At 36.3% G+C, this 14,383-nt stretch overlaps 1 protein-coding gene across 1 annotated transcript in view; it reads right to left on the bottom strand.

The window, feature by feature from the left end:
* sema4ga (sema domain, immunoglobulin domain (Ig), transmembrane domain (TM) and short cytoplasmic domain, (semaphorin) 4Ga) overlaps positions 1-14,157 on the bottom strand; it is a 32,340-nt gene extending 18,183 nt beyond the window's left edge. The window contains exons 1-2 of the mRNA XM_079855306.1: positions 13,965-14,157; positions 5,832-6,131 (exon numbers count right to left, since the gene is read on the bottom strand). Coding sequence (XP_079711432.1) covers positions 5,832-5,958 — 127 coding nt within the window. The 5' untranslated portion in view covers positions 5,959-6,131; positions 13,965-14,157. The remainder of the gene's footprint in view (positions 1-5,831; positions 6,132-13,964) is intronic.
* Between the last annotated feature and the right edge of the window lie 226 nt (positions 14,158-14,383).

The following is a 14,383-nucleotide window of genomic DNA, read 5'->3' as shown; positions in this document are numbered from 1 at the left end:
TTTGAACTTCAAACAAATGTCAAGAGATGTGTAAAAATGGCACCGTCCCAGCATTAAGCAACGCCTTTCCTAACCAGACCAGCAACCTGACTGACAGCAGTCTACAGGCTTGCTATTACGCAGACACAAACCACACAAGTGCTTGTCATTTTCAGGCACATGGTAGTGCAGAGTGGAAGAACACTATTATTTCCCCAAACCGGAATTACTTGTTTTCCTAAATGCTTGAATAGAGCGTCTCAAGACTTTAAAGCTGTACAAATGGTTGTCTGTTCACCATGGTCATGAGATCTTACAAGGAACTGATGTAGATCACTGAAACATTGGCAAATTAAACAGACAGACAATGAGTTTATTCAGTGGAAATGAGTTTTGGCCTCAACCTCCATAAAGTTCTATCAACATAAAGTTTGGGATTATCAGTGTAGCTCAACTTATAAACAGTGTTTCCCTTGAAAAAGTAAAGTAAGGGATTACTCTTAACCTTTCTCTAATTTAATTACAGTTACAGTCTGATGTAATTGAAAAACATACTGTATAGAACAAATCTATTTAAAATATTAGTGGATTTAACATCAAAATGTAACATTTTTAATGTAACCTTCTCCCTTTAAATACAGTCCAATAATAATTTATGCAATTTTACATTACTTATTTAAAATAATTAAAAGACCGGTTTCAAGCATTGTTCAGCTGGTGGAGGTTGATATGGGATTTAGAAAGTAAATAGTAATGCAATACTTTTTAGAGAGAGTAATTAGTACAGCAATCTACACTGTTGAAGATGTAATAAGTAGCTAGTAATTAATTACCTTTTTAGAGTAACTTACCTAACACTGCTTATAAATTAGTTTTTTACCATATCTTTTTGGACATGATACCATGTTAATACTATTGTTTTATATAGAAATACAATGGTAATGTTTTGGGTCGTAAACCCATAAAAATTCCCATATTGTTCAACAACTGTTCAAAAATCAAAGAAATTTCGCTAAATTGTGTAACTGAATGCCAAGTACAAAGAATGCTGCACAGGACTTTATAAGTACTTGTTACATACAGTATGTTAAATGTAATTACTAGTAATAACAGTAAATTATGCATAATTACATGCAACTTACCCTCAACCAAACCCTAATCCTATCCTAACCCTAAAGTACGTGTTAATTACAATTACTCAGTACTTAAATATATATTTTTTTATAATATATACATATATATTACACTATAACAATGACACCCTAAAATAAAGTGTAACCGAGTGCTGTTGTTCGCTAATAGAAAATGCTAGCTGTAACAATGTTTACACAGTAGATAGTAGTCGTAGAAGTAGCCCCCCCTATTTTCATAAAATTATACACTTATAAGAAATTCAAAATAAAGACCAAATGAATAGACTAAATACATAAAACAGACTAACAACTCTAAAAACATAATAGAGTCTGTTTGATGTGGTGAAACGGATGATGTTACAACTCCCTTGCATTTATATACACAGGTATATGAAACCATTCAATACCATGGTATAACCCTCTGACATTATTGTTCAATGCAACCACCATAGCAGATATTTTTAAGAATCAAACATATAGTGATGAATCTCAGAACTATGACAACTGATACACTCTCCTGCTTTTACCAGATGTATTTCAGTCTGGTATAAGATCCACTGTGGTGTAACAATGAAGCAACAGAGAACAATACTAGCATTTCTTGTTCTCTGGATGAAGTATAATCCAACCATTGTGACAGGTAAGGTGAGGCAGCAGCCGACCAAAATGACTCACCCACTATAAGAAACGCCATCTGACTGTAGCATATTTTATTTGTCAACCACTGCAGTACACAACATTGCTAACAAGAAACTCACGATATACACTAGTGTTCAAAAGTTTGGGGTCAGTAAGATAAAAAAAAAAAATTAATACTTCAGCAAGTATTCATTAATGCTGTTCTTCTGAACGTTCTGATCAACCATCAGCATTAATAGAGGGTTGATCCACTCTAAAATCACTCTTCTTTTCCAGTAGATCTTGTTATAATGAAAAGAGAAACAGGCCCTCACCAAACTCTGGCCACAAAGTTGGAAGCTCAAAAATTCTCTAGAATATCACTGTAAACTGTAACATTAAAATCTGTCTTCACTGAAATTAAGGGCCTAACCGAACCTGTCAGTTAGAAGGGGATGTCAACATGCAGCTAGCCATGTGGTGAATATGCAATGAATAACATCAGACCTTAACAACTGACATTACAGAAGTACATTTACTTAAGACACTCCCATCCAGTCTGCGCTCTGCACACACACACACACACACACACACACACACACACGCCTCCCTCTGTCTCCTGAACTGTAAAGGTTAACTAATTAACAAATCAATATGACATCCACAACATGATTCAGACTGTCGTCCCAGAGGCCTTGTGCATGTGTTGTGAGAGAGAGACGTGTGTATTTGCTAAATAAACAAATGAAGGTCTCCCGAGAACCAGCGAGGAACACGGTGTTCACCGTCATGTTTCAACCAGTCATATCATGCAGTTTCACAGCAGTGTGAGCTTTGATATTTGACAGAAGCATAATGAGTGTGCTCAGTGTGTCTTTGAGGAGTAGGCTACAATACATACAGTGTAAATATAATTTACACTGTCCTCCCTCAGGTAGCCTGTCACTATCTCTCTCTCTCTCTCTCATGTCTCTGAGGGTTACTAGGTATAAACTAAAGTACAGAGCTCTCTGAACTCATTAATGATTAAGCAGCCTCAGAGAAGTAATCATTGGTTTTAGAGGTGCAGGATACTGACTTTGTATCTGCTTTGGGGTTCCTGAGACATACAGTCCAAATTAAATGTTTGTATGTTAAATTTAATGATCTTGCATCAACATGAAGGGTTTAATTTGCAATAATGACAGACTAGCTGTACATAGTGCTTACAAAAAAAAAATTGGTATGAAATATTTATACCATATTAGCATAAACAGTATATTCACTGTAAACTCAAAAGTAACTAAATGTAAAATAATCATAAAATAATAATACTTGAAAATGAATAGTATACAATAATTTAACACATCTTTACAAACAAAACAATAAATAAATACAACAATAATAACAATAAACAGTCATAGAACATCTTTCAATGTGTTATTTGATAAAAATTCTTATATTTTCCCAAGATAAACTTAATAAACTTAAACTTAATTATTATATGTTGGAGGAAAGAGAGCACAGATTGTTATGATTGAGACACGGCTATGTATGAAACTTTTATATACCAATTTTACACTTTAATGGTCATAATATACAAATATTTGACGAAGAAAATATTGAGATTTCGATTGAAAAAAATATTTTAGGCAATATATATCTCACAACAGACAAACACACACTATTTTTGACAAAAACGCATAAAAAAAAGACTAAGAAATGAATGAATAGAGGTCATTTTGACTTGTCTTGGGGTAGTGATACACAAATTGAATTTCTTTCCATCCTATGACCAAAAAATATGAAAATGACATTTTTTCATATGTGTCAGAAACAAGTTTTTTGAGGAATACACGAAATCTGAAATCAATTATTTTATAGATAAAATAATTTTTAAAACATAGCCTTCCGGGTCAATTTGACCCGCTTTATGCATTCTAGAGTTTTAAAAGGTATTTGTTTTCCTTTGGTCATGTCTTATCTCACTTATGCCAGGGACACACTTAACGACCAGCTGAAACATTCCAAGACTGAACTAAACACGCTTACAGACTTTTTCCAACGACTGGAGCAGATTTTAAAAACCGACTGTGAACACCGACTTAACGCAACTGTCTCTGACTCAGCGTGTCTGGGCATGATCAGTCGTAAGTATTAAATTATATGCATTATGGGTCTTACAGTCCTTAAGTGTGGGTTTAAGTGGGTTTAGGGAACCAAGTGATCCAAGAACGCTAAAGTTTAATGTATTCCTTCTTACACACTTTCATCTCTTGCCTGTTGCTGAGCAGGGGTTTGATATGAACTCAGATTAATTGATATCTCATTTTCCACTCACAGTGATAATCTGAGCTCATGCCTGCACAGGGAGGCTTGATGAAATGATGAGGAGAGATGAGCCCATTGGTTTCTGTAAATGCAGTAGAAGCTGCTAAGTACTTTGATGAAAAGATCTGTCAGACTGATGTATACAGGGATGGATTATGGTCCTGCGAGGCTCCAGCCACTCCAACCTGCTTTTTTCTTAGTGCACTTCCCTCTCAGCTGCTTCTCACCACGCAAAGTAATGGGTCATGTTTATACCCTAAAATTGTATTTCAATAAAAATATAATAAATGTGTACACAGTGAAGTTGCACACTGCTTGACACAAGACAACTGCAACCAATCAAAACTTTAGCTGTTTTTATACAGCTATATGGAGTAAGATTTTGGACCAATTAAATTTCACTGTGGGCGGGGCTACACACCATAATGGCACAAAAGTACAAATCAGGGTTAAATTATAGTTAATTAAAACAAAAACGTTTTATTTCAAGCAGGTTTTCAAAGCAACATTGCTCATTTTCATTTAGTCGATGTACTAAAAGAAGTAAAACCGATAAAAATGTATATAAACTAAATAGAGATTTTTTTTATAAAATACAAAGAAATAATAATGTCTGAAACACAGACTAAAACTAAAACTTTAAAATTAAAATAGGAAAAATAAAAAATCATTCAAAATATTATTAAAACCTATAGTATCTCAATGATACTAAAATAACAGTGTAGCATTAATGAGCAACTGATTATGAATGCATAATTGATTAGTTTGGAAGTAAGTATGTTTTGAACTCAAGAGATTTTTTAAGCAACTAACTTGTTCACAACACATAACTCAACATCAACAAAGCACAGCATTATTGTACTGGAAGAGAGTTTCAATTATGGTTGTAAATAGTAAATAATATGTTGCTTTCCACATGTTTAACGTAGTTTGTAACTTAATGCAAATATAATCCTCCAACACTATTTGTAATCGTCTTCTGCACTGAAAATCTGCTGCAACGCTCCCCCTCTAGGTCACTGACCTGGCAGGAAAAGGTAGGACGAGTCTTGGAGAGTGAACCTGCTGCTCTCTCAATGTTTTTACACTCAACACAGGCCTCAAGTCTCTCAGTCCTCTGACATCTCTGCGATTGTGTAACTAAACGAAGGCGATAAAGGAAACCTTAGGTTGACTTATTGTGCCTTCTCTCCTGCATTTCTGCTTCACAGATGTGAGAGAAAGCGGTTTTATTGTTCAACAGCGAAGAGAGATACAAAATTCAAGCTGGCAAGCAGCGAGTCATCTAAACGGCTGTGATAGAGCTCTTGCTTACATCTGAATGATTAAGTGCATAGTTGTAAACAGTCCCTGAACCCACTCCCCCTCATGTAACCACACAGCCGATTCACTGCATCTGCCTAAGCACCCATTTTTATTTACTTGAAAATTAGCCTAACTGTGCTGAAAAGTACTGCAGTGCCACAGTAGTACCATGTTACAGTGATTCTAATGGACACATAAATGATTACACTTTGATATTTACCATGGTAATGAATGATTGTCATATTTAACTAATAGTTTTCACATGACATGACATGACAGACGTATAGGAACACCCACCTGGAGGGCTAAAACAAGGCTTTCCTCCATTGCCTGCCAGTCATTTTACTAATATAAAAGTACTAATGTAGTAAGACAGTGATATTACAAGACCAAATTCAATCCATATTCAAACTCAGAATATAAATGCAACGCGCAGTTTCTCGCTAAGCATTTTTTTTAAAATAGAAAACACCATTTGTATCATACCGTTGGAGAAGACCGTAGTTCTGGGGGTCACATCCAGGTCTAGCGGGGGTCTGAAGGGATAACCCCATAGAGTGGACACAATACACAGCAACAGCAGGAACAGCAGCCATGCACTATGGGTCATCATCTTCAGTCTGACCAGGAGGGGTCAGTACCACAAGACCACCGCCCACCCCCTTAGAAGGGAGCAGGAAGTCACTCACGCCGTCTCTGAAGACCCTTTCCTCAGGTGTGCACAAATGCTGTTGTTTTACTCTTATCTAAAAAGTAGAACAGCTGTCCTTCCCTCAAGCAATCACTCTGCAAAACAAGAAAAAAACAAGATGGTTAAAATGACTAGTCAGTGCTGATGTCATAGTTAAGCTGACAGGTGATCAGGTAAAGCGTGTGCACTGACGCTGTAGTTAAATCAGGTTTCTTAAATAACACAATTCAACTGTGGTTCCCTGCCCATATCGCCTAAGGACAACTTACTATCAAGATTCTCATGTTTGCATGGAACAAAGGAACGTGGGCATGTTAAAAGGAAACCAGTGCACCCTGTGGCACTAAAAGGTTACCTTAATAGAAATGAACTCTTCTTTTCAAATATAAAAAAGCCTGAGTGGCACATGCACAAAGCACATGGACACCCAGAGACACGTCAAACGAAGATCAAAGGCTTTATTGGATGCATCACCGCGTCCAATGACACCGACCTTTCAGGCCTTTAATCCTGAGCTCAGTCTGAGGTGACTGTGTAGAATAATAAACCAGTGATTAAAGTATGACAACTGAATAGTGTGAGTCCTAATCCAAAAGAGCCATGACTTTATCCAAATATCACAAACTCAACCAGAGCTCATCTCTGACTTCTCTCACCTTGCATCAAAAGCAGAGTGGCTTAGTCTGGAAATGCTCTAGAGTTTTCATGTTCAGAGTTCATGAGAATACTGCAATAAACTGTGTGCGCGGGAGATATTAGGAGCTAACTACATAAGTTAACGTCACCTGAACTGAATATTCCAACACAGTTTGTAGTTATACTCCAAAGACTATAGAATAAGACAAGATTAGCCACTCGTATTGTTTTGAATGGGGAAAAGTGCAACGCTCAATATGGCGGAATAAGTCCCGCCTTCTAAATAAGAGCCAATTGGCGATTGGTAAAGACATCATATCACTGCACCTCCGGTTCCTATAAACAGTCAGACACGAGCTTCCACTGTGCATGCACATTAGCTTAATCCAGCCTTAAAAATGTTGTTTTCTGTCATGATTCGAGCGTGTATAAACAAAATTTATGAGACAGTTGTTGCAAGATTTCATTGGTCATTTCAAATATGAAATTTATTCGAAAGCAGTTTTGGAGAATTTGATGTTTCCCCATTCAAAGAGATAGGAGCTGCACTTGCATGCCCGAGAGGTGTTTTAAAGATGGCCACCGAGTGAAATGACTTGCCTTAAAGGGACTTTGGTAATAATGACTTTGTGAATTTCTTCAATGAGAAAATCGAAAGCATCAGGAAAAACAATTGTACGATCTTTGGCAGCGTTTTATGATTCAGCCTCATTATTGCCCCTTAAGAACAATTACAGTGCTTTTCAACTATCGGACAGGAAGAGCTAAATAAACTTACCATTGCATCTAAACCAACAACATGTTTATTAGATCAAATACCGACTAAATTACTGAAAGAGTTGTTACCTACAGCAAAAAAGCCTCTTCTCAATATTATTAATACGTTTTTATCTCTAGGTCATGTCCCAAGACCCTTCAACCTGGCAGTTATTAAGCCTCTCATTAAGAAACCTCAACTAAATCCAAATGAATTGTCAAATTACATGCCCATTTCAAATCTTCCATTTATGTTTAAAGGGGTGGTATAATGCCCTATTCACAAAATGTAAAATAAGTCTTTGATGTCCCCAGAGTGTGTATGTGAAGTTTTAACTCAAAATACCCCACAGATATTTTTATACAGCATGTTAAAGTTGTCACTTTTTGAGGGTGAGCAAAAACGCACCGTTTTTGTGTCTGCAAATAAGCTTCTGCTCCCAGCACAGAGGGAGGAGCTTCAAGAGCTTGTGTCCTTTTATCTCACACAGACATGCACTGAACATTTCAAACACTTTTAGCCTTTTATGTTCAAACCGAAGTCAGAAAGACTCAAGAAGAAGTGACATGTAGACAACATTTCTGAAAAGTTAGTTGGTGAATTTATGTAGCTTATGTGTAGTAATCTTCTAGTCATTGATTAGCATATTCTGTCTTGATAATCTATAAATCGCGTTCCGGGGGCGGGGTTTATGTCAATTTTAGGTGTTGTGTAGTCCTTACCAGCCGTTTGTTTTAGCCCTTAAAAAGCAATTTCTTTAAAAGGAAATATCTCCCTTTGCTTTGAGCTTTGAGCGTTGTAACTTTGCAGATGTCCTTTATGCTCAAACAGCATTACACACTAACTAAAGTTAGAAAAGTGAAATCATATTCAACCACCCCTTTAAAATACTAGAAAAAGTTGTGTCTGCTCAATTGTGCTCCTTGCCTCATTCTTGCAAAAAAGTTATTTATGAACATTTTCAGTTAGGATTCAGGCCATCATATCTGACCATTACCATTTTGTTTTTTTTAAACGAGGAATAATCCAAGTTAACGTCAGTAAATTATGAAGTGCCGTAAGCACCCAGTAATAGGGGTCATCGAGATGACGTGTAGTACTAAATGTTGCTCAACTCAGAATAGAATAAAACTACTTTTTGAAAGTCACTAATACCACTTGAGTTATGGATCACTGGATCTAATGTCCGAACATCAATTTAATAAACATATCTATCAAAACTACTATTAACCTCTTTAGTTCTAAAAGATTTTTCTCCATATTGGCATGGTTAACTATCCTTCCTACTGTTGGTTCATTAGGTTGTTACTGACCTGTAAGGACATGGTTGTTACTTAAAAAGGAATAGTCATTGTGTCACAGACACACAAACACACACTCAGTCTGATGTGATTTAGGAGGACAGTGGCCTGAGCATCCAACTGTTCGCCTCCCTTCGCCCACTACTCTAACACACTCAATCCCTCTCTTCTGTAAACACTCCAGACTTTTCCCCCTCTCTCAGATAAACACACTCTCTCTCCCTCATTCCATTAAACAAGCTTACGCACCAGATGAGCACTGTTTTCTTTTCCCTCTATCTCCACTTCAGAAAGAACATTCCCAGAGGCTTTCTAGGCCTCAGTATTCTTGTTCATTCAAAACTATTTCACTCCTTTCCTCTCTGTTTAAATGAAACACACAAAACAAAACTCTCTCAAACATAACTGCACAGATGTGCTTGAATTCACACCTGCTATAGCACGGGAATCAGCAGCACTGTGCCAGAGAAGTTCATCGTATCAGCATAATTTATTCCTGATGGCAAAGCTGAATTTTCAGCATCATTACTCCAGTCTTCAATGTCACCACAGAAATCATTCTAATATGCTGATTTGGTGCTGAAGTAACATTTAAATAAATGTAAATAGTTTAAATGTTGTAATATAATTTATACATTCATTAAAAAGTCTCTTTTTTTAGGCCATATCCATAGTTTGCTCAAATCGTTTAGGAAAAATAATTGATTTTAATAAAGAAATGATTTTTCATCACAAAAATATGCTTTGAAAGGTCTGTGGAAAAATTCCTCCAGGGGCTGATTTATGTCAACAAAGCATTAGCAGATATAACAGAATGTGGTATTAAATATCACTGAATGTTTCAGGAATCAAATAACTTTTCTGCTGAAATGCTCAGAGAACAGTGTGGATTGAAAAATACTTTGGTCCAAAACTAGAATCCAGTTCAAGTGTAAGAGGTTTATGAATGAAATCCATTACAGGATTATAACTACACAACCATCAGCAGTATTATTATTCTGCCAATTCAGATGTCCTAGAGAGAATGAGAACTATGAAGAAAGAAAGATAGAATAGGTCAGGCATACAAGGAGCAAGATCTTCCCAGAGGAAAATCTCTTAGCACTAACGCCATAAAAAAGCAAATGAAAGCATATTAATTGGCGTCCACTGTAGCCCACAGCTCAGCACAGTGGTCTTATGCTGTGTGGTCGCATCAGACAGAAAGAGATCAGTCAAACACACACTGCTATTTCTTATTCTGCTACAGAGCAGCAGAGATGGGCCAAAGCCAATTCGAAACAATATAAAATCAGCTGCAAGTTCATTTAAAAATAAAGTGTTGAGTTGTACAACAGGGTACATGGTATCAGGCTGTAGGATGGACCGAATCAAGTGAAAAGAATTGAGCAGCTGCAGAGAGAAAACGATAGCTCTGTTTCTGCAAGCAGCTCAGCTCAATAGTGACTGCATGAGACTTAAAGATTCATGCATCTTTAAACAGCTGTCAATCACTTCGAGCGCATTTACATCCGAGTCCCTCTAAAAAGAGAGCAGCACCGACAAGCACACTAACTTCACATCATGATTTCATGAACGTAATCGGATGACAACGACATGCTATTTTCCATGACCTGCAGGGTCTTTGTGAGTGAATGCATAACCAAAATTTTGACATTTAAACACTGCATTTCTTAATTTACAGACCCTTAGCAGTCTAAAACAGCAGACCAGCTGAAGGCCTTTTGAGTGTCTACAAATCTGCCTAATAATCTTCCACAGAAATTCGACAGCACATCCGCCATCTAGTACATCGTCACTGAAACATGATCCATCAATATTCTAGCACAAGGCATTGAACGAAGAAAGTAAATAAATAAATCAACTTTTCATAGAGGATGGCAGACCAATGAAGCTAGCCTAAGATATTATTAACTAAATCAATGTTTGGCTTATGAATGAGAATCGCATGATTATGAAAGCCGTCTTTTACAAAAACGTTATTCTTGCATGCATAAGACCATGAGGATAAGCAATGATAGTGCCCGATTGTACACTGGGTCATTGACCGGATGCTGAATCACATGAGGGACTGTCTCTTTTTCAGCTGAGAATAAAAAAGACATTCTGTTGAACTATAAAAAGCAGTTAATAGAGAAGAAAAATCATATGGCAGTATGCAACAAATCCATCTCTAAAGGCTTCTTTGCACAGCTGAGTTATAGCTGATCTGAGCAGCTCTGTATCTGCCTCAAATTCAGAAACAATATCACATAAATGTCATAGTAAAAATGCAGCTTTGACCCACATCAGCCCCTATAGTCTCAGTGACGGCTCTGATGCTGCTTTGCATCTGTGTAAAATGATGCAGCTTTAAACTTTGTTGATTTAAAATCGTAATATGTAAGACAGCACAAGTTCAGCAATGCTTCAGCATAAGATTCAGCATTAAACGCTAAAGACTTTTTGAATTATGTCAATTATGTGTTTTTATATTTCTGAAGCAATTATTAGATATTTCAATTTGGTTATATTCTTGACAAGTACATTCTGCTACTGGTGTGTCACTAAAAGACTTTTTTTTTCTCCCAGATGCCATTTAAATTGGACAGTTAAATGTGTTTGTGCCATAAAAACTGCCCAGGAAATTCTCACTGTCAGGTGAGTAATACTTTGCGCATTAATCTGAATAAACGCAGACATGTCCACATCTTCTGGCACGCTTTCACATCACGTACCAGTAGCCTGAAGAAGCCTATCTCTCAGTCATATGCCCTTTAACACAGTTTAATGGTTAACTTTTAATGAACTGCTCTTTGTCAGAATTTTTTTACATTGTATGGCAAGCTATTCTCACATGTATTCCCAGAAATAAACTATTTATCGCTAAAAGCGATACATAAATCTATTTTTATGTTACTAGCGTAACTATTCACTTCCTACTAGTACGTTTTCCAAGTGTAGCTTTTTCCTATTCTGCTTTCTCTTGTAGTACGTATACTTGCAACCATTTGCCAGCTCTTAATACTTTACCACTAGTCACTTACCAATACTTACTAGGGCTGAACGATTAATTGCATTTGCGATAATATCGCGATATGATGAAACGCGATTTTCTAACCGCAAAAGCTGCGATTAAACTTTGGTCACGTGACACGCGAAAATAAAGCAGTCTGCACTACGGAGGAAGCATCAACTTGGCACGCTACGCATATAGACCTGGCATAGGCTACAGGAAAGAACAGTTTGTTTAATTTATGTGATATTGTGTTATAGATTCTCTCCAACGATTTTGTATCTATTCAGATCATTTCAGAATCTGAGCTTGGTTTTAAACACAGATACGTGATGACGCTGCGTGTGCTTTATAAACAACCATATTCTGCTTGCTTCTAATTCCTCTGTCTCACACGGACACACACACACGCACACACACGACACCACTCGAACCTTCCGAAAAATAATCTTTCATAAAGTTCGGAGAAGTTGAAGTGAATTACAAGGACATTCGCGGGCTGCATTGCACAAGATGCGCTATAAGATACGCGTCACGCGTGCTTTGCTTGTTACTCTTGTAGTCTCGCCCGCCGGTATTTTCCTTACAAATGCTCTACGAAGGCATCATATGTCTTTTTGAATGCAGTTGGCTTATATATTAAAAATATGAAAATCACCGACAGAAGCTGCTTTCAGTTTCAAATACTCACGCGCGCTTAGCGAAGAGCGCTTGAGCATGCGGCTGTGAGCGACTCTGTCTACGTAGTTAAATGTACTTGCATCTCAAAATGCTTTTATGACGAGAAATAAATGTAAACGCAGTCAGTTATTTTAACAGACAGGACAAACCACAACATAATATAATTCAAAAGAGATGAAAACGTTTAGACAGCTACCCTTAAATACTGAAAGCACTCTTTGTTTATTGCTTGTAATGTTTTTAATGTTTTTATTTTATTTGCTTTTATGATTTGAAGCTATATTAGTTAAAATTCTTAACATATAGTTGTATTATTTAGTTTTTTAATGTGTATTTCTTTTTAAAAGTACTTATAATTATAAATAATTTAAGTTTTATTAATAAGATTAATTAATTAGAAAAAATTTTGATCGGCTCATGAGGTGCCTAAAGATTCCCATCCTATTTTACAATGATGTATTGCTTGTTTTTGTTGAAATAATAGAAAAGATAAAGAGCTTAAAAAAATAATCGCATATTAAATCGCAATCGCAATATTGGTAAAACTAATCGCAATTAGATTATTTTCCAAAATCGTTCAGCCCTAATACTTACAAGTGAGTATTACATTTTTACTGGTAACAAATAGCAAATTCGGTGGAGATGGTTGCACTTGGCACATATTTTAGTTTTACCATTACTTATTTATTATAGTTACCAATATAAATATATATACCCCAATAGTTTCTAGTGTATTAGAACTTTATGAGAAATTAGTATATATCCTGAATGTTACAGTAACATTTTTATCTCACCAGTTAAGTGTTTTAGTTATTATTAGTGTATTTCAGAGTGCGCTAAAATCTCAACTGTTTTCATTAGCATTTGAAAATGTTTAGGAATTTGCTGTTTGTTGTTGTGTGGTATATGTTTTATTGGCTCTAAGTTTTTTTTTTTTTTTTCTGTAGCACTTTGGTTTCCATATTGTGGTGTCGAAAATGCTTTATAAATAAAGTTTGAGTCAGACTGGTAGTTCAATCAAAAACCTAACTAGCAAGAATAAAATATTAATAACAATTTGAATACCCAGTATTGTCTAATAAATACTTATTAGTGTCTGTCCAAGTAGTATTAGGAAGACTACAATGCTAGTAAATATTTGAGTAGTTACAAAAAATAGAAAATAGTTAGGCTACTTGTCACTACTGGGATTTGTGACTGGTATTAAACAAATAAGCATTAGTGACTAATTGAATACTAGTAGCCTAAAACAGAAAAGGGTGAAACTGGATTTCTTGATAATAATTAAGCACTAGTAAAACAATTATTTTTAAGTAATAAATGTTAAGGCGGCTTGCCATACGTTGGTATTTCGTCTGTGTGAAATGATAATTTTCAGCTTTTTCGTGTCGTCTTATGATGTTGTCTTCACTCAACAACATGTAACATAGACTTCATACTGATCTGTCGGAAAGAACTTCACTTTCGTGCGAAGCTCACCATTAAGGTACAGACGTGTATTATCGACAACAAATATCACAAAAAGAAAAAGTGTATAGTATCAAAGTGGTCTACTTACTGAAATGCCTTTCGTCACAAACCGTCCAAAAACGCAGGAAAGTCGGCTAGTAGTTACTGTAAAGCCGAGTAACGTAAGAAAGAGCAGAGGCGCAGAATGAACTCAGCTGTGATAGTCTCTGTGCTGAGCGTGCCCGCGCGCGAGACTCGTCACTCGTCACAGGTATAGCTACTGTACGCCCTCCTGCGACACCATCTCACAATACGCTCGAGCAACAAACATATTGGGGGAAAAACATTTGGTCTACCGCATTCCTTCGCTATCTATTGTACAAAGCACGCTTACACAATTATTATAATAAACAGAGAGCACTGTTAAAGCATAGTCTGTTCACTGTGTTGAATATGTTGCTGCAAAATGGATCAAAGAACATGATAGACTGATGCTCACCACAAAACACACAATTGTGAATATCCATG

The sequence above is a fragment of the Squalius cephalus genome (assembly GCF_949319135.1).
Source record: "Squalius cephalus genome assembly, chromosome: 21".
In the NCBI taxonomy this organism is placed as follows: domain Eukaryota; kingdom Metazoa; phylum Chordata; class Actinopteri; order Cypriniformes; family Leuciscidae; genus Squalius; species Squalius cephalus.
This window is presented reverse-complemented; position numbering and strand designations above follow the sequence as displayed.